Below are 27,638 nucleotides of genomic sequence, written 5' to 3'. Positions count from 1 at the left end.
AGTACTGCAGTACATTTAAGTATAGTAAAGCACTGGTAACTTAAGAGATGATTCTTTGTCTCATGTTTATCAAACTTTCTCAATAGTAAGAGCTGGGAATGTCTGAGTTATATGCCTTTATTCAAATGATGCTAGGAAATGGCAGAAATTCTCAAGAATTTTAGTAAAATTGTTAAATTTTTATTGATTATTAATGCTTTGTTGAAGCTCTTTGTGAAGAATCTGAACATATAAATGATATCCTCAAAGGAAATGTAGGCTGATTACCAAAGGTCTTCTGATAATGAGAACTCTTCTGATTCGGCTGTTTTTCTTCAAGAAAACACGCTGTTTAAAAGATGTCGTGTCCTTTCTTCTCTAACGTAACTGTGAGGAACCTGGCACTTCTTGCCTTTATTTGATACAAACTGATTGGAAGGGCTTTGCTGGTCAGTTCCACCTCTTTCCAAGGCATAACACACGTGCTGAATGCCTTCACAGAGCACTGTAGCTCAGTAAAGCTCATTGAGTTCAGTCCTCCAGGTGAAATTTGAAGTTGTAGGCTGTTAAATGCTGATTTTTTTTTTTGGACTTAGTCTTTGACCTGATCTACACTTGAGACTGATACAGGTTAAAGCTGTAATGTTAGTATATGGGAGGGGAATGCACAATGGATGCTCTGGCAACCTATTGCATTGAAAAGACTTAATGCATGGTGCCGTACGGTTGAGAGAGGTCAAAAGTAGAGATTGTCAAAATGGGCTTGTATTTATTTTGTGCGTAAGATAGTGTCCCTTCTTACCTGCACACCTGTAATTGTTTTCTTAATCACCCAAGTCTGAGGATAAAATGATAAACATAGACTTCCTATGTGATCATAACTGCCACTTAGGGAAACTCTGGACTGTGGTTGCAAACTTCATAGGTATAAATTTAGATCAGTTTGTTGTTTTCCACTGACATTTTTAAAGCTGTCCTGAGGCTATAACTTGAGCATCTTTGGCAGCAGCACTGACTTAAGCATTAAGTCTGTCATTCACCTGCCTGATTCTACCAGCATGCCATGTAGCTGTGTGTAAAGTGGGGAATTGATCATGCTTTAGTTTTTAAAAACAAAACAAACCTCACTCCTCCCCTGAGGCTCTTCCTGCTGAATTTGGTTTCCTGATCCAGCTTGCACAGGAAGGAAAGATTGAGAGGAGGAACAGCTGTGTGAGCATAAGGATTGCTTAAGTGATGTTTTCAAATGCTTAAATACAGCCTGAAACCTTTGTGCGTTGTAGCTCATGTATTAGTCTCAATGCTGTTAGTTAAGAGCAGTTTGAGCTCTGGTTAAGAACATATAAAGTCACTTGCATCTTCAGGGTGCAGCTGTGACACTCAAAAAACCCATTTCTTTTTCCTTTGACCTTGTGAGTAACACTTCAGGCTCAAGGCCAGAAACCAATCATTGTAAGCATCATACTTGGCTATCTTTCATCTGCCAATTACCACCAACTCTTCCAGTGATCTCAACAATTTTGAGGTGGTCTCACGGATAGCTCACTTGCTAGTTCTACTTTCTTTATAATAATTTTTAAAAGTAACTTAGTCTTTAATGATTGATTTTAGTTAGCAAGTATGCTAGGAGCTAAGAGTTGGAACACAGTTACAGCACTTACCTAAAAACAAAATCAACATTGGGGCAATATTTACAGAAAGTCTTGAGTACTGCTAAGGAAAATGAGATGGTTAAAGTTACCAAAACTGCTCGATTGTTGCATTCAGCTATAAGGCTTTTAACTTTGCTCCTTGGAAGGTGGAAGTCTGCACTATAGTTCTGCGTTTGGAAGGAACTCCTAATATGTCCTAATTTCTGATGTTAGTTTGCTTTTGTTCTTGCAGTCGGAGAAGAACTAGTACAGGGCAGAAGCCCTGACTCCCACTAAGTGTGCTTTCAGTATGTCTAGTAAATGCATTGAATATGCAGCCCTCGGAAGGTGCCTGTTGTGGAAGAGTCATGAGGTAGCTGGAGCTGGAAGGTAGCTCAAGTTATCTGATCCACCTCTTCACTCAGAGTAAAGGCTATCTTGAATCAGGTTGCTTAGGGTCCTGCCCCGCAAAGTTTTAAGTGTCTCTAGGAATGGAGATTGCACACAATTTGAGTAGTCCTTTCAAAGTGAGGGTATTTAAACATTGATACACTTCCCCCACACACACTTTACAGAATTTCCCTTTATGTGACTTGTCTATTGACTCACTCACTAGACAGGAAGAAGAGTCCAGCTCCAACTACCTACTGGGGAGCATAAGGAAGATAAGACAGCTCTAAAATTTCCCTCTTCACTTTCTCTTCCTAAGATTGTATAGGCCCTCTGGTGGTCTTTGCTGGACTTGCTCCACTATGGCAAATGAGTTGTACAGGACAGCCACAAACTGAGTGTTTTACTCCAGTGGAGTCTCAAAAGTACCAAACAGAGGGGAATAAACACTTCACCAACCTCCTGGTTATGCTCTGTTTGAAACTGTTCAGCATAGTTTGCCTTGTTCGCATTAAGGGCTCACTGCTGACCTACACTTAAATTACAGACCCTAGAGGCCTGTTGTGCCAAACTGGAACCTAGCCAGCTGGTCACCAGCTTCTACTGATACTTGGGCTTGTGCTGGGTGCAGCACTTTGCGTTTGCCTGTGTTGGACTTCAATGAGTCCCTGTCAGCGATGTTCTGCATCCTGTTGAATGTCTTTCTGAATGGCAGCCCTGCCCTCCAGTGTCAACTGCTCTCCAAGTTCTGTATGAGCTGTGGGCTGGCAGAGAACGTGCTTTGTCCCATTATTCAGACAATTAATAAAGATGTTAAAAGTATCAGCTCAGTGTTGACCCCTGAGAAGTGCTACTAGGAGACAGCTGCCAGCTGGGTTTTGTACAATTGGTCACAAGCCTTCCGAGCCTGGCAGTTGAGCTGATTTTTCTACCTGCGTTATTGTCGACTTTTCCATATTTTAACAATTTGGTTTTAAAGATACTATGGAAGACTTTCAGAAGCCTTGCTAAGTCTGACTACTCTAATGTCATCTGTAGCCTGTTACCACAGAAGGTAGGTTGATAAAATGTGACTTGTACTTGGCAAATCCTGGCTGTTCCCAGTCACATTTTTTTCTTCAGGTGCCTGGATATGGTTTCCAGGAGAATTTGCCTCATAGTCTTTCTGGGGACAGGTTATGCTGACTGGCCTGTAGTTCCCCAGGGTCTCCTCGCCTTGGTCTTAAAAATGGGCATGGTGGTTTCTTCCAGTCACCAGGAACCTTCCCCCAGTGCCTGTAACCTTTCAGAGCTAGTCTTGCAGTGACATCCATGATCTCCATCAACACCCTTGGCTTCTGTTTGGTACCATGAATGCTAACATGATTGTCTTAACATCTGTTGTGCAGCTTCATGCCCCTTCCCCACTCGCAACTCTGCCACTAGTCATAGGCACCCAGAAGGCCAGAGTGCAGACCTTAGCAGTAAAACTTGAGGCAAAGTTACTGAGTACCTTAGCCTCTTCAGTGTCCTCTTACTTGATGCCCTGTCCTACTGAGCTGTTCTCACACTTCCCTTGACCTTCCTTTTGCTTTTAGTCTTATATCTTCCTCAGCAAAGTGAAGAAAACCAGATGGATGCTGATGTCCTTCAGCTTGGCCCCCAGAGCCTTGTATTTATTCTGGATGTGCAGTGTGATTGGTGTCCAGGTGTATGAGCAGCAAGTGGTGATAGTCTGAGCACAAGCCTTGGCAGCTTCTCTGCAATATCCCAGATCCAAATCCCTGTCAAGCACCAAACCCTGTGAGACATGAAGTCTGATTAGCAGCTGAAGGTGGCGAATGCTTAGATAGGATTTTAACAATGACAACTGATAACTTGCTTTGTTTCCTTCCTCCTTTCCTATCTTGCCTATTACATTAAAGACCGGTTATAGCTGGAAATCCTGTTTATTTAAAGGTTAGTCAGGACATCGTGTTACTTTAATGTCATGACTAGTGTAGGAAGATTAGCTTAGCTATGGAGTATAGTAATACCAGTTTCTGGAATCAGGAATACATTTTGTGCTATCTTATCAGCTTACATAGAAACATACAAAATATGCTTTACTTTTCCTTGACTTCCCTGTGCTTCTTGTGACAACAAGATCTCTTACAGATACTTAACACCTGCATTGCAGAACACTACCCAGTGTTCTTGCTCATCCTCTAAAACTTCATTGTGTGCTAGATGAGCAAGCGGGAAGGTGGTTGCTATAATGAGCTTTGTAGGTGTGTATGCATCTTTGTGGTCCCCTTTTGATTGTTGGAATCTTCAGTTGTACTTGCTGGGAATGATTTTCTTCTAAACTTGCCTGTCTTCTCAGTTTAGTGAAAGAATCCCCCAAAGTCATCCGGATGCATAGACTCCTTGAAAAGCCCCATATGCTTAGTTTCATTTTTGAGACTGACAGACTATCCAGAGGATGAAGGGATCTGTGTAGACTTGCCACTGGACACAGAGTTCAGTGGTGAAGTAATACTTGCGTACTATATGGAATAAACTCAAGTATGCTATGGTATACTTGGAGTAGATACACCTAATCCAGGGAGTGAGGAGGGAAGAACCCTGTGTTAGCTATACTTCACTTTAATTCGGGATTTACGAAGTAGCATGTCTGGTTTCATAGTTATTCGAGAGGAGTCCTTTAAGAATCTTCTGAGACTATTACTTATGACAGCTATGGATCAATGTAAATGAAACCTTCACTGCAAGAATGTAACTTTCCCCTCGTGAATCTTTTGCTGGGAAAAAAGCTTCACTCCTTAGTGGGTAGATGCTTCACCCAAGAGTTAAATCCAAGTTCTCCTGTGCAGACATATATGGAGTGCAGTTTGCTGCAGTATTAGAAAGGAAATAGATAGTTCTATCAAAACATCGAAGTTGGTCTGAAATTAGCATCCGATATCTGATATTGAACATCAATATCTAATTTATTAAAGGGCATCTAATCATTAAATGCAAAGATGCCTTTTACTGTGAATGGTTAATGGGAAAGTCTTGGGTATTTTCATAGCAGATTCACTTGGTTATAGAAGGTAACTCAGGAACTTGAAAAACATGTCTTGTGCGTTGCAATGTGGAATGCAGTTTATTGCTGTCTTTTGACAGCCCAAGATACAAGGCTCTTTGGTTACTCTGGTATTCCCAGTGGTCATAGCATAAGCCCCATTTAATTCTGATAATTCAGAACATGGAATTGATTCCTTTATATATAGAGGATACAACAGAGGCTATTGAAAGCAAACCTGAGGTTAATAATAGTGTTAAAAGTACTGCCAACTTAAAACACAGCTCCCTAGAACTAGGGGACATTGTCATGTATCAAACTAATTCTTAAACTTAAGATGTGTTGTGACTGATGTGAGAAGCATTTTTACTGAACGTGTAGCCACAAATTGCCTACAGCTAGTTGGCTTCAATTTGTCAGCGTTAGGAAATTCTGCATGGTGATATTTTAATTTTTTCAGTGCAAGTCACCCTAGATCAGTTTTCCTGCTAGGGACATTAAGTGCTGGAATCTGTTTCCAGTTGCTTTTTCTTCTGTGTTAGACTCTAGACTTCTTTCCATGTGTAATGTCTCTCTTCTTCCCTCCTTCACTCCTCAGATTTCCAGAATTAAGTGGTAGGGCCTTGATCACTCTGAGTATTGTGCTATGTATACAGGTTTGGTGGATAAACTTCAGCTGGAGACCTGTTCAGTGTGGAGGGTCTCTGGGTCAGCCTTCACAGCATCAAAACTGTCAGGATTGGAAATTACTGGATCTTAGAGTAAATGCACTGGACATCGATTAGTTTCTAAGGAAATGGTGTGTCTGTATCCAGTAGAAGGACGTTTTCATTTTAATAAAGGAAATTATTCATGATCCAGTTTGGTCTGGACTGTGAGTGTTGTACAACAGTCTCTGCTGTGTATATTGTGCTCTGCTTTCTCTTTCTTAAGTTCCCTGAGACTTCTTGCATCTCTAACCACCAGGAAACCTGCATCTTCATATGACCCCAACCTCACCCTTTTGGTAGATGAGAGTCCTTTCTGAGCCTCTCCCATTGCACTACTTCTTATGTAGCTTAAGGATGTCCGTCCCCCACCACCACTTTCTTCAGACTAGTGAGCGACGGCTTTAATAATTCTCAGAGAAGTGAATTGACTGGCTCATCTCACTAGTGTTAACACTAAATATAAAATTTTACACTCTCGGCATTTTGTTATTCATTTTGAAAACTATTTAGTCTTCGTGCCAGTTTCTTCAATGGCACTAAATGCTTTGATACAAAATCATCCTTTGTCTTTTATACAATAATTTCTGTAATTTTACTTATATGTACACATGTACATGGAGAAGGATAAAAATTGCAGAAGAGTTACAACTGCAGAATAGGCTTTTTGAGTTAAGCCATTTCAGTTAACTTTCAGTACCTTGAAATTGGGAAGTGTTGCTGTAGGATTAAAGAAATGAAAGGACGTACTGTTAAAATCCCAATGACTTAGAAGAATGGTGTGAAATTATTAGAATACAGTCAAATATTAGGACAGATAATGTAAAATTACATTGGTTTAATTTTTAGCAAAGACTTTTAATGAGCTTTTTTTTTTACATTTTGTAGGATTCACATGATGCTTTACTGGAATTTGGGAATAACAACCTCCAAATATTGGTGGATATCACAAGGGAAGGAGTATGGAAAAATCCAGTTCTTCTTAAAATTCTATCACAGCAACCAGTAGAAACTGAGGAAGGTAAGAATCTGATTTTAGAGATTATATGTGGTTATTAAGAAATTACTTGGTGCAGTTTTGGTGGGGAACCAGTGATTTGAAGTCAGAAGAGAGTTGTATTTTAAACTGTGTTGTGCAGTAGTATTCATATGTTGCTAAATGATACTTACGATGAAACTGTCTCATTGGCACTCTGAATAATATGTCCTTGGTAATGCATCTCTGTTTGGGCTATACTATCCATCAGTTTGAATATTTTGAAACTCTGTTTTTAAAAAGAATTACCTCTTTTTCCATCATAAAAATACAGAAATTTTGCTCCCTGAGGCGGTTTGTTCTTCATAACTCTGTGCTTTTAAATGTTTTCCTGAATGCTTCACAGGGAGGAATTGTGTATGTCCACACCTTTCAGAGGCATAAAAGATGCATGTGGAGGGGTGACATGAGTGTGGATGTTTCCTTTTATTAAGCTCTGGGCTGGGAAGCTCATTGTGTTTAGGCTATGGAAATAAGATCTTGAATCAGAAAATGTTGAGAGGTGAGGAAAAGGAGTTTTTAGCATCACTTTATATAATTTTTTAATATCTTCTCTTAAACTCTCTTCTTTTACTTACTGAATTTTTTTCGTATCTGTTAGTGGTACTGTTAGATACTTGCAGGTATTTCTTTTAATTAACAGTACACGAGACCACAGTTTACCTCAGTGGTAATCTAAATTTAAAAATAATATAGAGGTGAAGAAGAGCTTAAAATATTTTCTTAAAAATTAAAGGAGCCCAAAAAGGGATTTTAAGTCAAGCTTTCTTCCATAGCAGAATCCTTCTTTCTGGCTTTGGGTAGCCTCTCTTTGAGTTGTGTTAAGTTAGTACTTTTTAATAAATAAATGGGAAACATGTTAAGGTTATTGATAGGATATGTTGCTTCCCTGTGCTAGAAAGCATTAAAAAAAAAAAAGCAGCCAAGGGTGGACTGCAGTCTTTGCTAGCCTTCACTTCAGGTATTCAATAGTATGGCAGAAGCATTTGAACTCCAAACAGCATTTAATCCCACCTCCAACATGTCTTGAAAAGAACTGCATTCCATACTAACTTACTGTCTTGGAGTCTTTCATTTATAATCTTGTTAGGCCATCCAGTTCCACAGTTGCTGCTCTTAGTGTATTTCTACTCAAAAGGACTTGCATTTCAAGATTGGTCCATATTACTGAAAACCTTCAGCTACTGAAGAATCCCTTACTCGGAGAATGGTATACCAGTGAGGGCTAATGGTTAGCTAGCTTTGCAAACTCCCTTTACCTGTGGCAAGCCAAGAGGTGTTCTGGAGGACTGGTGTGAATTCCAGTAGGAGCGATTTCCTCATATGTATCTGTGTGGACTCAATTATAGATTAATTTGTTTCTTGCACACTTGACTGGTTTTGTCAATGGCTATATTACTAAATGCTGCTACACTTCTTTCTTTCTGTGCAGGAGGACCTGGACATGGTTCAGACTGCCTCTTGACTTCAGCAGTAATAGGATGGAACTAGTTTGTTCAGTCCGTTGGCTTTTAATTTGGGTTGAAGTTTCTGCTGACAAACTGATTGACTGACATATCTCTGACCATGTTGAATTGGGCTGAGTGTAGGTTCCCATTTCTGAGGTCACCTGGCAACCTTAAAACTATTGATTTCTTAGTGTTCTTTATTGAGTACATATTTGTCTGTTTAGCTAGATCTGAATACATGCCCAGAAGAGTTGTCCTCACTGGTGTTTCTTTCATGTGATGCAAGCAGAAGCAACAGGACATTCATTGGAGCTCTTCTGGAAATTTTGTAACTGCACAAGTGCATTCTCATATAGTCTGGAGTAGTCCACAGGCATGATTAAACAGTCTGAACGTGACTTCGGAATCCCTTGTTAGACCAGTCTGTCAAAGGAAGATTTCTCAAGTAAATCATAAGGTAAAGAGTTAGACCTTTTAAATAAAGGGCAGTTCTAAGAAGCCAAATATCTGCCTAAAATGTCGCTTCTTACCAAGTGTCTTGCTTTTGTGGCAGTCTTGGAAACCTTGGTTTGGTTTGGTTTTTTGCTTTTTTTCAGGGTATCAAAGAGCAGATAAACTAAGAAAAGTGTCATCCTTGTGGCCTGTTGACATGCAACATAGCGGCTTAGATATATCTAAAAGATCTTTCTATGAGCTTTCCAAGATATCTGAATGTGTCATCTTAGCAGTCAATCAGGATGTTTTAGATATTGGTTGAATGCTTTCAACTGACAATTTAGGGAACAGTAAGTAATAGTAGAGCTTGTGTGGTATCTGTTGACCTGTAGAAAGACAGTGAGAGCACCACATGAGAGTGCTCTCCTGTTCCTGTTGTTCTCATTTGCAGCAAATACTGTGAAAGTGGTAGATCGAAGTAGTAGCATTATTAGTAATGGAAATGGGAAAATAGCGAGAGGGGGAATGGGGATATTTAATACCTACAAATACTATAAAGTAATGCTTCAATAGTTAAATAATTCTGTGCACTTACATTACCAAGGATGGAGGATTTTTTATTTGGTTGGTTTTGTTGGTTTGGGTTTTTTTGGGAGACTAAGAACATGTTGAACAGGTATTGAAGATTTGCAGGCGATTGTAGGAGAGAACGTAAAGCTGGGAAAGACAATGTAGGATGGGGGAGAGAATCGGAAGGGTAAAAGTGAGAAAACTCGTGGGTTGAGATAAAGACAGTTTAATAGGTAAAGCAAAAGCCGTGCACACAAGCAAAGCAAAACAAGGAATTCATTCACTACTCCCCATCGGCAGGCAGGTGTTCAGCCATCTCCAGGAAAGCAGGGCTCCATCATGTGTAACAGTTGCTTGGGAAGACAAACTCCAAATGTCCCCCCTTCCTTCTTTTTTCCCCAGCTTTATATGCTGAGCATGATGTCACATGGTATGGAATGTCCCTTTGGCCAGTTGGGGTCAGCTGTCCTGGCTGTGCCCCCTCCCAGCTTCTTGTGCACCTCCAGCCTTCTCAGTGGGTAGAGCATGGGAAACTGAAAAGTCCTTGACTAGTGTAAGCACTGCTCAGCAACAACTAAAACATCGGTGTGTTATCAACATTGTTCTCACCCTAAATCCAAAACAGAGCACTGTACCAGCTACTAGGAAGGAAATTAACTCTATCCCTGCTGAAACCAGGACAGTATCCACCCCTTATTCTATACCATCTACGTCATGCTCAAGTCCCATATTTTCCAGTGCAACCTCATTAACCACCCACCCCGCTTTCCATCCTTTGATATAACACACAGATATCATTCCCTTAGTCTATGGACCACCCTTGTGGAATGTCTGTAAAATGTCCAGAAATGTCCATGAAATATCCATTGAGTTCATTTAGTCCATGACTTTGGGCTCCATCTGTGATGGTGGTCACTCAGGACAGGAGAGGTGGTGTGTTGCGTGGAGTTACTGGGCACCAAAGCCAGCTCAGGTCGGGTCACTGCTGCACTTGCACTACTTCTTGTAAGGCTTGTCCTCCATTGGTTCAGGTGGTTCCTGCTATAGTAATTCCTATAACACACAACTCAAATCCCGGGTTACAACAATTTAAAGGTATTTCCATTACAATCTCCACCCCTCGTCCCTTTGGACCAGACCATAGGGTTTAACATTGCAACGAACTCCTCCCCTTGCCCCTGCTCCAGCTTGGACTTATCCACAGACTGCAGTTCCTTAGGGTTGTACCTGCTCCAAGTGGAGCCTTATCTATGACCCACAGTCTCTCCAGGGGTACACCTGCTGCAGCATAGACTTATCCACAGTCACTTTGAGATGCACCTGTTCCAGCATGGCCTTCTCCATGGGCCACAATGCCTTCAGAGATATACCTGCTCCAGGGTGGCCTTACTCACAGCCACAGTCCCTTCAGAAGTAAACCTGCTGTAGCACAAATGTAACCGTGGCCACAGATGCTTCGAGATGTACCTGCTCTGGCATGGGCTTATCCACGGCCACAGACGCTTTGGGGTGTCCTGCTCCCGCATGGACTCATCCACAAGTCACAGTCCCTTTGACTTGAGTTCACGCTGGAGTTCCAGCCTGTCCAGTACAGCAGCACAGAAACAGCAGCGATGCCCTGGCCATCTGCCAGCCCAGGCGCATGGCCATTGCTGTTATCAAATGTTCCCAGGCACAGTAGAATACGATGATCAGCAGTACAGCAAGCAGCGAAAGCAAAAAGCAGCCACTAACGAGCACTAGACTCTAATATACAGTAAGGCAAGCAAGCCCCATGGCAAGCACAGGAGCCTGCCAATTAATAGCTAAACAGCTATAACAGCTATAAATTCGATCTAGAACATTCCAGTCAAACCTGTCATTATCTCGAACCCTTTGAGCCCCACGTTGGGTGCCAAAAAGGACTGTTGTGGTTTAACCTCAGTCAGCAACTGAGCACCACACCGCCGCTCGCTCACTCTCTCCCCACCCCCAGTGGGATGGGGGAGAGAATCAGAAAGGTAAAAGTGAGAAAACCCGTGGGTTGAGATAAAGACAGTTTAATAGGTAAAGCAAAAGCCGTGCACACAAGCAAAGCAAAACAAGGAATTCATTCACTACTCCCCATCGGCAGGCAGGTGTTCAGCCATCTCCAGGAAAGCAGGGCTCCATCATGTGTAACAGTTGCTTGGGAAGACAAACTCCAAACGTCCCCCCTTCCTTCTTTTTTCCCCAGCTTTATATGCTGAGCATGACGTCACATGGTATGGAATGTCCCTTTGGCCAGTTGGGGTCAGCTGTCCTGGCTGTGCCCCCTCCCAGCTTCTTGTGCACCTCCAGCCTTCTCAGTGGGTAGAGCATGGGAAGCTGAAAAGTCCTTGGCTAGTGTAAGCATTACCTAGCAACAACTAAAACATTGGTGTGTTATCATCAACATTGTTCTCACCCTAAATCCAAAACAGAGCACTGTACCAGCTACTAGGAAGGAAATTAACTCTGTCCCTGCTGAAACCAGGACAGTAGGAAAGCTGGGAGAACTCTCCACCACACTGCTATTGTAAATATACAGACCTCAATGTCGTTCATGCATACTTAACATACTTTACTGCACTTTAGCACGTCGTTGTCCTGTTCCAGAGGTACTTTCGGTGGAAATGCTCACCCAAGGTGCTGTTTCTCTTGAACGTTTCTCATAGTGACTGCAGTCTTTTCATGTCTTAGTGCCATCCATGCTTTATAAAGGCTGTATTCACGATATTGTGATATAACTTAAATTCATCTTACATTGCAAGTGTTTTGGGTGAGAGGTGAATCTCTTATCCTTACTTTTTGGTCCTGGGATAAGAGAGCCCTTTAGATATGTGTAGGGTTTGAAACTGTACTGACCCTTTACTACTCTAAAGGGTTTGGTGGAGGGAAGGGTTGCAAGGTGTCTTTGCACTGATTTTTATAGCAAGCTGTTTTAGTCCTTAGATGCTCGGTAGAACACTGGGACAGAACAGACAACAGCAGGAGGTCTAGGAAGAGAAGGAACAAGAAAATCTGCTCATGGACATGTTTGAAAACAACAGATTTAGGACTGAGTACGAAATTAGGTTCTCTGAGGGGAAAACAACTGTTGAGAGGAATAGGCAGCAGCAAAATGAGTTTTTGTCCACTTTTCAGGGAAAGGGAGGTTGTTGCAGGCAGGCTGCTGGAAAAGAATAGACACTTTAGAGGAAAACTAAGTGCTAAGATAGAAATAAATCACTAGTCAGATATCTGACTTTTGCTCCTACCTTAATCACTTACATCTGCATGACAGAGGAGCTCAGTTTATCATTTGCCTCCTTTGCAGAGTTCAATACACACTCGCTTAGGTGTGGAAGAATTGGCCCAGGGGCACAGACCTCCACCCTTGGGGGAGGAGGGGGTGCACATGCTTACTGGCCACTCCCAAAGATTGCAGCAAGTTAAGACCCTCTCGTCCATACCAGCAGTGAGTCTACCTCCTGCATTTCATTAGCAAGTTTCTCTCATCTGTGCTTAAAGATAAAAGTGTGTCTGTTAACCTGAAAACATTGAATTTCTCTGGCTGACTGCAGCTACTCTTAAAACACTTCCAATGTCTTGACTAGCTGGCTCTGACATGTCAGTAAAAACTTCATTTGAGCAATTGCGAAGTGCATGTCTAGCTGTGTAATAAGAAACAAAAGGAATCTAAATCATTCTTAGAGCAGGTAAATAGAATATCTTTTTTCCTAGTACTTCTTTTATTCTTCTCATGGACCCGAAAAAAAATTTAATTATTCTGTGAGCCAAGAGTTGCAGAAACAGGAACTACAGAACTGCTTTGAATACTTGTGGGCACTAAAACCCATTACTGACATGCCCATGAATAGTATGCTTCACCTGGATAGATGACTTTGTTCCAATGTTGAGTAAGCAAACCTTCTTAGAGTTCTTCCTTAACAGTGATCTCTTGGCCACCTTGTTGTGGTAGCAGTTTCTTAAATCAAATAGGATAGATATTGAAACACTGCTAGTTTTCCTTAATAAATTTTCAAGCACAGTGTCATATACAGATGCAATTTTTAAGAAAGAGAGGAGGCTTGTTTCCTAGCGACTGGAGATCTTACCACAGAGCATCTCTTGGTCAGCCAGCTTTTTTTACCTTCTCGTTGAAGTCACTTTTATGTGAAGTGTCAGTGTCAGCTATGTCAAGAGTTTACTGCTCAGACGTTTTTCCTGTGAAAAATAGAAACCAGTAACATAGACTTGAATCTTAAAATGACCTCTAATGGGCCACTAACCAAAGTTCTGCAGAATACTAGTAAGTCTCACTACAAGCGTGTAGTGTGTACTTGGCCCCTGAAATGAGTTTCTGTTTAGGTGCACATAGTAAGCCTTCTGCCAACTAGTGCAGTGTCTGTTAGAACATGTTCTTTTTCTGTTTGGACAATAATTTAAGTGCAGAAAGCATGAGAATTTTCTCATTTTGTATTACGTACCATCCTCTCTTTCAGAAATTTATATACTATTGGTTTCTTAGCTACCCATCTCACATAGTAATAAGAAGATACTAACATAGTGAAAATATTTTTATGCAATGGCTCTTCCAATAAGTTGTTATTCTAAAGGAAACTTTCTTTTTTGACTAATCCAGGGTCTTTTTGCAGGCTTTACGGGTAGCTGGTTGACTACAGCTGCTGCAGAATACCGGTTCTAATTTGTGTTTTATCAGAATGTCTCAGGCATTTCCATAATTTCTTCTACAAATCATCAGACAGTTTGTTCTTGGTTGATATGTATTATTGCATGCAGTATAAGAATGTGTTGACTCCTCTTTCTTAATTCTCAAGGGTCTTTTGAAATATGTACAAATCTAGAGACTAGCATCAAGCCTTTCTGTAGACGTTTAAGCTTGAAATAGCACCATAGCTGTCTTAAGGCATACTATTTCATCAGCTAAGGCAAAGTATGTGTACTTTAGCAAAGCTTTTGGGGCTGTCTCTCACAGTATCGCTCTGGATAAAATGTCCAGCATACAGCTAGACAAGTCCATAATATGTTGTGTAAGCAATTAGCTGATGGGTCAGACTCAAAGAGTTACAGTAAATGAGGTTGCATCAGTCTGGCAGTCACCAGTGGGGCTCCCCAGAGCTCAATTTTAGGGCCAGTGCTCTTTAATGTTTTTATAAATGATCTGGGTGCAGGAGTTGAATGTACATGAAGTAAGCTTGCCGATGATACTACATTAGGAGGAGCTGTGGATTCCCTTGAGCGTAGAGAGGCCTTACAGAGAGATCTGGATAGACTAGAGAGCTGGGCAATCACCAACCGTATGAAATTTAACATGAGCAAGTGCAGGATTCACCACCTGGAACGGGGTAATCCTGGTTATATGTACAAACTCGGGGATGAGAGGCTGGAGATGGATGGATGGGCATGGAGCCCTGTGGAAAGAGATCTGGGGGTTTGGGTTGATGGCAAGTTGAATAGGAGTCAACAGTGTGCCCTGGCAGCCAAAGGGGCCAACCGTGTCCTGGGGTGCATCAAGCACAGCATCGCTAGCTGGTTGAGAGAGGTGATTGTCCCACTCTGCACTGCACTGGTGCAGCCCCACCTCAAGTACTGTGTGCAGTTTTGGGCAGCTCAATATAAGAAGGACATCAAACTATTAGAGTGTGTCCAGAAGAGGGCAACCAAGATGGTGAAAGGCCTTGAGGGCAAGAGTTATGAGGAGCGGCTGAGGTCACTTGGCTTGTTCAGCTTGGAGAAGAGAAGGCTGAGGGGCGACTTCATAGCAGTCTACAGCTTCCTCAAGGGGGGCAGCAGAGGAAGAGGTGCTGATCTCTGGTGACCAGCGACAGGACACGAGGAAATGGAATGAAGCTGTGTCAGGGGAAGTTCAGATTGGACATTAGGAAAAGGTTCTTCATTGAGAGCGTGGTCGGTCCCTGGAACAGGCTCCCCAGGGAAGTGGTCATGGCACCAAGCCTGTCAGATTTCAAGGAGTGTCTGGACAATACTCTTAGTCATATGGTTTAGTTTTAGGTAGTCCTGCGATGAGCAGGGAGTTGGACTCGATGATCCTTATGGGTCCCTTCCAACTTGAGATATTCTGTGATTCTATGATAATTACCTGGGAAGAGAATCAAACTAAATCTGTGAGGTTTTTAATCAGATTAAGTAAATTTTGCTAACTAATTGCAAAAATGATCTGAATTTACATTTTTACTATTGAATTAGTTCATCAAGTCTCATAATGATTAGTTGTATTTGGTTGATCTAGAGCATAAGCCTAGCATGTCTTAAACACAATTCTTCAAAAGCACCACAAAGTAACATTTTCACCCTTAACTTCATTTTGTATGTTTTGGCATTATGTGGGGTTTTAGCAGCTTGGGTGGAAAAATCTCCGGTTGAAAAGTACATAATGCTTTGTTTGAAATGTCTTTGGTTCTTTGGAATATGAAGCTATAATTAAAAGTTGAAGATTTTGAATCTCAGCTAAACTACTGGTATCTTGTTTAAAATACTGTATGGTCTGATCAGTGTCCTTTAGCCACTGTTGTGGCATACTTCCTTATTGCGTTAATGGATGCTAACTTTTGGTTGGGGGGGTGTGTGTGTGTCTGTTTTCTATAGCCCAGCATTCTCTCCCTACACAGTTGGTCTAAATTTGTTTGGGAGAAAATATTTCATTTATTGCTGTCACTTTTTATCACACCCAGAGTTTCCTAAGAAAGCTGACCATACAAAAGTTTGTAATAAAATAAAGTGTGAATGCAATGAGACAATTTCAGTTAAGTGTCAGCTGTAAATTGGTGTATTCTCAAAGGCTTTTTTCTTTTCCTAGCTAATAAATTGATTACACGAGAAGGGCCTTCCTTTCTGCAGATGCGAATAAAACATTTGATGAAGTCAAACTGCATTCCACAAGCTACTTTCTTGTCAAAATTGTGTGCAGATTCTCCAGAGATTCCAAATGTTTCATCTTTTCGCCAAGCCTACATCACATGTGTGTGTTCTATGCTGCCTAATGAAGATTCCATTAAGGAGGTTAGTAATCCATAGTCCCTTTTTAATGCATATTTATCAAGCATTTTAGAATTTATTTTCTGCAATACTAAGAACTGAAGCTGAAGAGTGAAACCGTTGCAGCAAAGTTCTAAAAGAGAAATGATCTATTGCAGACTGCAGTAGGAAAGAACATTTGTATTAACTGCTGGTGTAGATGAGTATGTGTTGTATGCTTGCATTGGAGGTTAGATGTGTTTGAAAGCTCAAAATAAAGCTTGTAACTTCAGTTCCCCTTGTAAGCAAAATATAATTGGAAAGCTGTCTTTTCTGACTCAAATACTAGTACTAAAGCAGTTACTTCTCTTCTAGTTGTTCTGACCTAGGAAAGAAAAGTTTAAAAAACCAACCAAAGAAACAAAAACCCCTTTAGAGTTGTTGCTCCAGAACTCTAAACTCGTTTTTAGCAGTTAGTTTTCCTCTTACAGTAAGTCATAGTAATGATTTGTGTTAACACATTGCAATTCTAACTGTGGTCATACAACTTTTGCCTCTGTTGCCTCTTGATGTCACACATTTTATCAATCTCACTGTTCTTGTTAGAGTTGTATGGGTTTGGTGTAGTTTTAAATGTGAGACTTGAACATTTTGAGTAAGCCTCTGTGAAACTGGGGGAAGCTTCACATATTGAAAAAAAAACCCCTGCAACTCTGATGTCTACACTTCCTGAGTGAGTGGCAGACTTATTTGAAGTGTTCTTGTTACACAGGTAAATTATTTAAAAAGCATTCCTTTAAAAATACTTCTTTTGAAAAATAAATATTTGGATAGGTGTACCCTCAGACACTCTTCAGTCTGAGCCAGATTGCCCTCAGTTTGCTGTACTGTAGGAGCAATGAATGCGTTTAACAGCTCACTACAGACATGATCTGTGTACTGGAGGCATTGGGGGTATATGGGTAACTTGCAACATGTCCTTTGATTGGATTTGCTACTAATGATGAATGGCATAGAAATCACATTAAGTGTTCAGTTTTTAGTTTCATTTAAGAGTTGTGAAATGTAGCTGTGTCTGTTTTACCTAGATACTCAGAAAAGTCACTTGCCAGTCAAGTATAAAAGCTAGAACAGATTGATGAATTGAATCAAATTATGGTAACCGCTTAATTAAACCTTTTATGAGAAAATGAAGCCACTAAGCATCAAAGCAGTATCTTAAAACAGTATGGTTTATTGACTTAACCAGACCTGTAGCCAACACTGTGAAAAGTGTAAAGTCAGTGGTGTTACAGTGCCAGAAAGTCGGTGTAAATAATTGGCAATATGAGGATTTGCATGTAATGTTTCTTTGCATGTTTGGTCACACGTATTGTGTAGTTGGCACTCTACAGAATTGCTGAAATCTGAGACTTCTAAAACACTTTGTTTCCACCTTTGTTTTCAGAAGGCAAGAATTGTGTTGTATCTTCATGTTACCTATCATCTTCCTCAGGTAGAAAGTTATCAGGTCTAATGACAAGTGGGGAAAAGAGATGGAAAAAAGATGAAAGATGAAGAGCTCAAAGAATGGCAGCTGTTGGAGAACAAGAGGTGGCAATGACCAAAAACCCAGCAGGGGGGGAGAGGGAATTAACTGTAATAACAGAAACAAGGGTTAAGTGAAATTTGAAGTTCAGAGTAGGATGGGGTAGATGAAGGAACAGGGCTTAGCTAAGACAGTAAAAGTTACAAAAAGGGTGAATATGAGTGAAGATCACTTGGGGAGGATTGGAGAGAAGGAATTTGTTTTGAAAGATTAGACAGTGTATGGTCATCCCTTTCCAGGAACTGGAAGTGATTGGAATGGCTAGGTCAGGCTTGGAAGTTAAATTGCTGAGCTCCTAAAAGTTAAGGCTGGTGAACTACTTCTATCTGTATCTATAGGCAATAACATACATACATCTATCTACACACACATGTATACATCTACATATATAGATCTGGAGCTCTATATATCCAGCTCTGGAGCCCTCAGCATAAGAAAGACACAGACCTGTTGGAGCAGGTCCAGAAGAGGGCCACGAAAATGATCAGGGGGATGGAACACCTCTCCTATGAAGAAAGGCTGAGAGAGTTGGGGTTGTTCAGCCTGGAGAAGAGAAGGCTCCGGGGAGACCTTATTGCAGCCTGTCAGTACTTAAAGGGGGCTTATAAAAAAGATGGGGGCAAACTTTTTAGCAGGGCCTGTTGCAACAGGACAAGGGGGAATGGCTTTAAACTAAAGGGGGGTAGATTTAGACTAGATATAAGGAGGAAATTTTTTATGCTGAGGGTGATGAAACACTGTCCCAGGTTGCCCAGAGAGGTGGTGGATGCCCCATCCCTGGAAGCATTCCAGGTCAGGCTGGACGGGGCTGTGAGCAACCTGATCTAGTTGAAGATGTCCCTGCCCACGGCAGGGGGGTTGGACTAGATGACCTTTAAAAGGTCCCTTCCAACCCAAACTATTCTATGATTCTATTATCTACACATATGTACATACATGTATATATGTGTGTATATATGTATATCTGGTTATAACTCTGTGTGTATATACACTATATATAAAGTCATCCCTTGCATTTCTGGTACCTTCTGGTACCTTGAATCCTAAGGCACACATGTAACAAATAATAAGACTATGTAGTTATTTGTTCACAAGAATCTCGTGCTGCTCTGTGAGAAACACAAAGTAACAGAACTAATAATTGCTGTCTGGCTTACTGATTCCAATGTTTAGCTTGAATTTGCCAATTTTATTGAACCAATTAAAACACTGATTAAACAGGTTCTCCTACACAGTAGTTAACAAGTAGTTAATAACACTTTTTACTATTGCAAAAAGCATGAAGCCCCAAATGTTCCATAATCTAAGATGGCTTTCTCGGCAAGGCAAGTGCCAGCCACATGTAGCAATAAACCAGGGTTTTCAGTTGAAACCACCAGTTAAAATTAAAGCCAGGTTGTTTGTTTTAACCGTAACTGGTCATATCTGTAGAATGTCAGTGTGATTTGCTTGCTAGGTTGCATTTGAGCTCCATATTGCCATCTCTTATCATCAAAGTAGGGTTTTTCAAGTCTGGACTTCCTTTGGGAAAGACCGTTCAAAAATCTGAAAGTAAAGCACTTGAGGAATTCTGAGTTTAAGCAAATGCCCGTTATCCCATTCATAAAAAATTTAACTGGGAAGCTTAAGAACAGTCATCTTTTGGAGGCCCTCTCCAGACACTGTATCGTGGTTTAACCTCAGCTGGCAACTGAGCACCACATAGCCGCTCGCTCACTCCCCTCCCCCTGGTGGGATGGGGGAGAGAATTGGAAGAGTAAAAGTGAGAAAACTCATGGGTTGAGATAAGAACAGTTTAATAATTGAAATAAAATAAAATAGTAATAAAAATAACAATAATAATAAAAGAACATACAAAGCAAGTGATGCACAGTGCAGTTGCTCACCACCCGCCGACCAATGCCCAGACAGTCCCCAAGCAGCGGCCCGCCCCGGCCAGCTTTCCCCAGTTCATGTACTGAGCATGACGTCCCATGGTATGGAATGTCCCTTTGGCCAGTTGGGGTCAGCTGTCCTGGCTGTGCCCCCTCCCAGCTTCTTGTGCACCTCCAGCCTTCTCAGTGGGTAGAGCATGGGAAGCTGAAAAGTCCTTGGCTAGTGTAAGCACTGCTCAGCAACAACTAAAACATCAGTGTGTTATCAACATTATTCTCACCCTAAATCCAAAACACAGCACTGTACCAGCTACTAGGAAGGAAATTTAACTCTATGCCAGCTGAAACCAGGACACACTGCCTACAGAGTAAGGAATTGTTCTTGGGTTGTATGCTTAAAAGAGCAAGAAGGAAAGGCAATGAAGCTTGTTAAAATACTGGGGAAGGATAGTTGCTTATCGTGAGTTTGCTTGCAAAAATATTCTTAGTTGCTGTGTTGTTTCCGTTGTCAAGTTAAACCAAGTGTTCTCTTCCCTCTGTAATTTCCAATTTGATTGGAAGATTACAAGAACTTAACCTAGGTCTTCCTTGCCCTGCAAACTGTCTATGCTTAATGAAATACTTCTGATATAAAACATCTTCTTTTATAAAATTTTGAGGCAGCAGCTCCTAAATTCTTGCAGCTGTAGCAGCATTATTTAATGTAAATAAGATAATATGCTGCAAAAGAGTAGCCTGCATTTACAGACTCAAGTGTATGTTGTCCTAACTCAGCTGGGGTGAATTTACAGTCTCTGAGCTGAAACTAAATTGCTTTTAATTGGTTCATGGTATAGCTCTAGCTCCTGAAAGGTGGGTAAATCTCCCTAGATAAAAAGGGGGCACCCAGCCTGCTTAAGGATTATTAACATGATGTCCTACTAAAAAAACTGGTAGAAGGCTTAGGTTAGTGGTAGGAAATTTTTATGGTGACATAAGAAATGAAATATCTTGTAATGTTAAAACTTTTTCTTCAAACTAAAATGACATGGAAGACAAAGATGAGATAAATCTCACATGGTTGTATGTTCCATGGAATAACTTTGAGGAGTAAACTGGCATCCTTCTTGTTAACGGAATGTGGTGAGGATGACAGCATTTTTCAACAATTCTAATTTAAAATATCTTAGTACTGTTCATTCTGTAGTCCCTGAATTTTCATTCAGCTGTTGGTCTTGCTGGGTTTCTAACAGAAGCACTGGTCAGCATTCCAGGTTTAGTAAACACCCTTTCATTTACTAAGTGTTTGGTTTGTCACTTAAGTGACTGACTGGATGTTGTTGGATGATTTTAAGCTATGCATTTGGAGTTGTTGTTTTAAATAGTATTAAAAAAAGTCTGAAATGAGATTGAAATCATTGAAATGATTCTATGATTCTATGAGATGGCTCGCTGACAAAGTTTGAAATAAACCAGACTTGAAAACAAATTGCCTTGCTGCTTACTCAATGTCCTGAATGTGAGTGAGTTTGGTCGAAAAGAATCAAATTTCTATGTGAGAAGGAGAGCGAATCCAATGTGCTGTGTGACCACAGGCTGCTCCAAGCGCCACAGACATGCCCATTGCTGGAGCTGATGTTTGTGCTGGTCCAGTGCACAGCCAAAGTTTCAGGTCTTGTTACAGTGTGAGTCTGAGGAGTAACTGATGGCTATTAAAAATATGGGTTTTATTATTCCGTAGCCTAAGAAACCCTAGTAAGTAGGTTTTAAGTTTGTAGTTTTTAAAACAGTGGTAGTGTTGTTCAGTGATTGTTCCTTTAATGGAACTGGGAAACTGAGCATGGTCTCTGTCAAGTGATGCCTGGCCAAGTACATCACAGATAGGCTGCCATGTCGTCTTCAGATTTGTGGAGGAAACATATCGCATATTTACATGCAGTGACAATTCTTGTTTTTCTAAAAACCAAGACCTAGAAGATTAGGCTTGTATCAAACCACTGCAGGCAGCCTCTTGCATTATTTAAGAATGTTTGCTCCAGTGTTGAAGAGATGGTAGTGTATAATTGTGGAAATTATCAAACACAAAAGTTTGGGTAACTTAGCTTTGTTTTCCTAATTTGCTCTATAAAATATGCTGATGGAAATTGTAATCTATAATGAGTAGGAATAACTGAGTGGAGAAAGGTGGTAGGATACTGTGAGAAGACTGGAGTTGCCCAGCTATCAGACATGTATTCAACTAGACTTCCCACACAAGCTGAAAGCCTGTGTGCCTGTAAGTACTGAAGGTAGATGGGAACATAAGAAGGGTACTGCTGGCAAAGGATGTTGGAGGGAGATGGTATGCAGCAGTATCTTTTTTTTTTTTATCTGTAAGCTAGAACAGCCGTGTTATCTCCTGTGCAGTGATGAACACCTTCAAAATTCTTTCATGTGGCCATTGGTGTGGGCTTGCTTTTCCATATTCCCTAATCTGATGGAGGTGGCACTTGATTTGCAGATATTGTAAGTGCTTATTATCTCTGACATGCAAGGAGCAAAGATATCTGTCCCCTTAGTTAGCAAAGCATTGTCACTTAAATTAGTTCTTGAGGTTTCTCTCTTGCCAGAGCTGCATCAGTGACAAAACCCCTGACCAAAATAATCTGCTTCATTTTACTCTTTTTCAAATGCAAAACTGACACATCTGCAAGCACTTGCAGCTTCTGAATTGCTCTAAGAATGTCTGCTGCAAAAGGTCAGTCATGGGTCTCAAGTTGAACACCAAAAGTCAGTGGACCCCAGAAAATGTTAGCATTGCTCAATGAACTCCAGTGTCAAGCCTGTATGGAAAACTGGGGTAATATACCTGCTTCTGCTCTTCCTGCTGAATGACATGTCTGTGAAAATTAGTTTGATACATCTTAACTTCCCTTTGTTCTTTCTATATCATTATTTTTCATGATTACATGGTTTGAATTGTATATGGTAGCAATAGCTGATTAAAGCAGATGTTGCTTGAGTACAGCCTATTCTGTGCAAATGGAATCCGGTGGAAAAAAAGTATTAAAAATAGTGTTGTCTTAATAGTAAAAGCACTTCATAATTACTGTTTGTGGTCTAAAATACTTGGCTTATAACCAAGTTCATGCCCTGTTTTGATACACAGATAGGTACTACCTTTGAGTAGGCTTTCCAGAACTTCCATGGGATTTGTCTTTCCTCTAAACACTTCTATTTTTAACATCATGCTTTGGAGTGTGATTCTTCAGAAGCAACGCTTATGGACAAAGAGGACAAGAAACTGGCTTTTTCACATCTCTTGACCTTTTTGGACCTGGGATTTAATTTTCAAAAGGAAAACAGGGATGCCTGCAAGTGCAGAGAAGGAATGCGAAGTTTTAGATAGACTGTTGCCTGTATGTAAGTATTTTGCTAAGCTACCCAAAATGGAAGATGGTCCCAAAGAAAACTAATACTGAGAAGGGATCAGAAATAACATATATGAACTTCTCGTGCCATTCTGTAGCTGAAAGTTGTGTTATGGACTCTGGGTATTAAAAGGAGACAATGTTTTGTTCATGCGTTTGTGAGACTGTTTCCTTTGATACAGTAAACATGCATTTCTTTTGTAAACATGTTGACAATAAAGTGCCTTTTCTTTTAATTTTCTTTTTTTTTTCTTTAAGATTGCAAAGGTGGATTGCAAAGAAGTACTGGACATCATATGTAATCTGGAATCCGAGGGACAAGAAAACACTGCATTTATTCTTTGTACAACATACCTTACTCATCAGCTTCAAACAGCAAATGTGTATTGCTCTTGGTAAGTAGTAAGTATTACTGCTACTCTTAACTGTTCCTTGCTGGCTTCAATGTAAGAGAATTGAGCTAATATAGTACAAAAATATGTAAAGAAAGTGGATATATCTTTAACTTGAGAAGTACATCAGGCTGAAGTGCTTTCTAGATAACCTGTGACAAAATAAATAAGGACTCGTACAGTAATAGAGTAGTTGGTCAGACAAAAGTAATGTTTAAATAATTTAAAAATGAAACAGCACTTATTGTTGGCATTGAGTAATGCTTCAGCAATATAGTAGCTCTGTAAGTAGTGCTCGATCAGTGCTGTCTGGGTTGATATTAAACCCCTAAGCTTTGTGGTTCCACAAAGTATGTTGTAATTTAGTTCTTCCCTCTTGAATACTTAGACCCATGAGAGTTTGATGCCTTTTTTCACTTCTTCCACAGAGATGTAAGTGGTAGGAATGTGCAGAGGCAGTACCCTTTAACTTCTCCCCCCCACACCACCACCAGAGAGCCTTTTTATATTTTTGTAACTTCTATAACTCTGAGAATTATAGTACTAATCTTGGCCAAATTGTGACTATAAAACTTCTCTGCCCTCTTAACTGGCTGGAGCTACAAAACTTTTTGCACCTCTGTTTCAGCAGTGGCAAACTGGTAGAGCCAAAGCAGGGAAGCTGTTTTCCGTCCCTTACAAAATGGGTTTATAGTTTTGGCTTTCAAGGCATAGCTAAATGTGTAGTTTCCTCCTGTTTAAATGCTGATCTGGATAAAGCTTTACATTACCAGACATCTCAAGTATATCTTGGGAATTTGGATTCGGTCGGCTGTGGCATTGTTCATTTACTCACTCCACATTTTAAAGCCATTAAGAAAAGTTTTCATAGCACTTAAGTGTAAGGCAGGATGATTGATAGTTTAGCCTGGTCCAATCATCTGTACAAAAAGGCCAGAAGTATTTACATGTTGCTTCTGTTTCAGGCCAGAAATGTCTTTCTGAGCAAAAGCATACCTTGTAGAGAGAAATGAACGTGTGGAAGACTCGAGGGGAGAGTCCACCACACTTGAAAGTTCTAGAGGCTGACTGTTTTTCACTACCAAAATGTGTCATTAGAGATTAGAGCCATGTCCAAAGAGATACGAGGCTGAAGTCTGTCCCATGATCTTTTTTTAAAGAAAAAACAAAACAAAACAAACCGCAACAACTAACATTCTTTCAGGGTGAACTAAATGACTTGCTGTTGTCCATGGAGACTTGTTAAGCAGTTCTATCTAAAAGCTGTATCCCTAGGGTGCAAATGAAGAGAGTTGGACTTCATGGGTAGCTGAGACTTTTAAACTATTGGAACTGCAGAACAGACTTCAGTGATGTAGCATTTATTGTTACAGAATAACATATCTCTTTTTTTTTTTTGGCTTGCAGTACAAAGTCTGAACTGAACCTAGTTAGAATTTGAATGAAAGTTTCAGGTCCTGTAACTCTGTCTAACCTATGTTTTCTCCTGACTAATGAGTCAGGAGAGATCAATTAGAGCTGTAGATTTCTCATTTCCATGCCAGTCTGGCACATGATGGGGCCTGCCTAAGGCTAAGTCTACACAAAAGGTGTTGCAGCTGTAACATGAGTAGGTACTGCCACATCAGCTTTAAAATTGGCTAGCCTACATGACAAGCAGTGAAGGCTTGAAGATACAAATGTTAGCACAGTCTAGCAACACAAGTATGTTCCTACTCACAGAAGGTGTTAGCAGGTTTGTCACTCATGCTGAAGTCATGTCATTATGTCTGATCTGTTGTTAGTGGTTGTTCAAATGAAAGGTGCTGGTTCAGACTGTGCTTCTATGTCCATGCATGCCACAGTTGCCCCCTCTGCTGCTGTCTGGACAAACTCCTCAAGTTCCAGCTGGAATCCCCCAGGGATGAGACAGGAGATTGAAGTCTTCTGTCTAACACTGAAATTGTATGGGTGTATAAATTCAAATTCTAGTACCGTACATAGCAGTCCTTGTACAACAGAATTGCACACAACTGATGTGGTCTGTATCCACTGAAGAGCAAAGCTTCCAGGATGCTGGAGCCCAGATTGAAGAAGTTCACCTTCTGATGGACTTCTGTCTTGTGAAACTGGTGTAATACTTCTTGACCATCAGATTACTTTCTCACTTTGAGGCTGTACCTCTAAGTCTGTTTAAAAAAGTACTCTTGCTTGAATATAAGGATGCCTTGCTGGTCTAATGGTGAACTGCTGTTTGGAGTGGCCTTTTTTATTGACCTCCACCTACTTTCCCTGTGGCAGATGCAGATCTAGTGATTATATAGCCACAAGGTAGATGAAGTCAAGTGGCTGATATGACATAAAACTTTTAATTTGGAGGATTACTTTTATCAGATCAGCCAGCTTAACTGATGAGGCGTGAGATTACACATTACAGATGTAGTGGATATTATGGCTCACAAAAATGATGAGGCCTCTGCTCCATACAAACTGTGGTGATCACTGAAGTCATTGTAGAGCTGATTTGAATCAGTACCCTGGAAAAGAGATAAGGTAATGTTGTTTTCTCTGTATTAGTAAACTGAGCTCAGTCAAAAGCATGACAAATGTCAGAGCTGGCTGGAAGGACAGGAAATGTTAAAATGGACTCGCTGCAATATGCATACTTAGCCTAATCCTACAGCTAAAACTAATGTGGAGGAATCACATGCTAGAAGTTGCTTGCTAGCCATTATATAGGCTTAAGTACAGCATAAATATACACTTAAACTATTTAGTTAAATTGAATACATAAACTGAGATGTACTCCTTTCTGTGACCAACTGCTGGTTTTAAGGGGCAGCAATTGCTTAATTCACTTCAAAGAAGGTCCTGTCTGGTTCAAAAAGACAGGATTGTAGTTGAAAGGTTATTTTACTCTGCAATGCTTGATCTACTGATGATTTGGACTCTGCTTACAATTTTTCCAGCATGTCATTAACACCTTTTGGATTTTGATTGTTAATAATAAAATGTAACTTTGTTGTGTGTATTTAATCATAAGCCTGCATAATGGTGTTTCAAGTCAATAAATGATTTAAGCTTTAATCAGTTTTCATAGTGTACTTCTGGTGCATTATGTAACTTGATAGACCAGAACTGAGTGGTGACTAAACCATTTACTAAAGGTCTTTGAGAGGAGAGCAGGGAGTAAGAGGAGCAGAGACCCTCTGGTACAGTATCGTTTGCAGGTCAGCTTCCCTTTGTGCTGTTATGGATTCGGTTCAACAGACAAGCCCTAGCATATGTACTTGGAAGCATTCCACTCATCTGTAGGATCCTTAAATAAAAATGTTTCTTGCAGGATCTTCTGGATCACGTCCTTGATTTTTAGAGTAGCAGTACATTGATGAAACATACTTTGCTAGCCCCTGGCTGGCCTTTAACAGACACTGTAAGCAAGCAGTGTTGTCCAGTGCAATCGTGCTTACTGCCAGCCACCCATTCCCATTATTCTGCTCCATATCTTGCTTTATGCAGTGTCAGAGTGAACCAGCGTAAGTGATCCAGATTGAAAGTATTCTGGTTTAGACAAAGGAAAAGACCTGTTGACAGCTGTGAACAGCAGGTGAAAGGATGCTTTTGAGACTCTATTAGTGTGGATGAGTGTCTTACGTAGTGGATGAAGATGGAGCTTTGGTGCCATACTCATACTTGAGCCAGTCCTAGCAATTTGCTGCTGCCAAAAAGTGGAAGATAAATTCTTGCCTTATTGTGGTGCTAGCTGCACAAGTCTGCCTCGTCTGTTGTTCTGGCTCTGGGCCCATCTGACCTGTAGTGAGCACATTCATCTAACCCAATCAAAACTCTCTATAGCTTTCTACAGATTAATGCTTGGTTAGTTTACCATGTGGTCAGACAAGTACCAGCGAAGAAGTGCAACACTGGTGCTTCTGGAAGTTGTAGGCTGTTAAATCTATTCAGCTGTAACATCACTCTCAGTCTAGAAAGGGAAAATCTACCTCCCTGCCCTCCCATCTTCACTGCTCTAGCATCTGCCTGATGGCACAGTGCTAACTCTCCAATCCAGCACAAACCTATTATTATTATTATTCTTGCATGTTTGGAGAGGTTAAGCTATTTCACTAGCTTAGCTCAACTCATCCTGTAGCCTCAAGTCTGTAGCTCCAAGAGAAGATTAATAAACCATGTATGTATGTGAATTAGTGCTGTTG

General features: G+C 40.6%; 1 protein-coding gene across 1 annotated transcript in view; it reads left to right on the top strand.

Annotated features, from left to right (window-relative positions):
* RLF (RLF zinc finger) overlaps positions 1 to 27,638 on the top strand; it is a 55,125-nt gene that overhangs the window by 17,460 nt on the left and 10,027 nt on the right. Inside the window, exons 4-6 of the mRNA XM_076357656.1 lie at positions 6,624 to 6,756; positions 16,045 to 16,247; positions 23,312 to 23,448. Of these exons, the coding sequence (XP_076213771.1) occupies positions 6,624 to 6,756; positions 16,045 to 16,247; positions 23,312 to 23,448 (473 nt within the window). The remainder of the gene's footprint in view (positions 1 to 6,623; positions 6,757 to 16,044; positions 16,248 to 23,311; positions 23,449 to 27,638) is intronic.

This window comes from Aptenodytes patagonicus, chromosome 21 (genome assembly GCF_965638725.1).
Source record: "Aptenodytes patagonicus chromosome 21, bAptPat1.pri.cur, whole genome shotgun sequence".
Lineage (NCBI taxonomy): Eukaryota > Metazoa > Chordata > Aves > Sphenisciformes > Spheniscidae > Aptenodytes > Aptenodytes patagonicus.
Note: the sequence above shows the minus strand (reverse complement) of the source record. Positions and strands in the feature narration are given on the sequence as shown.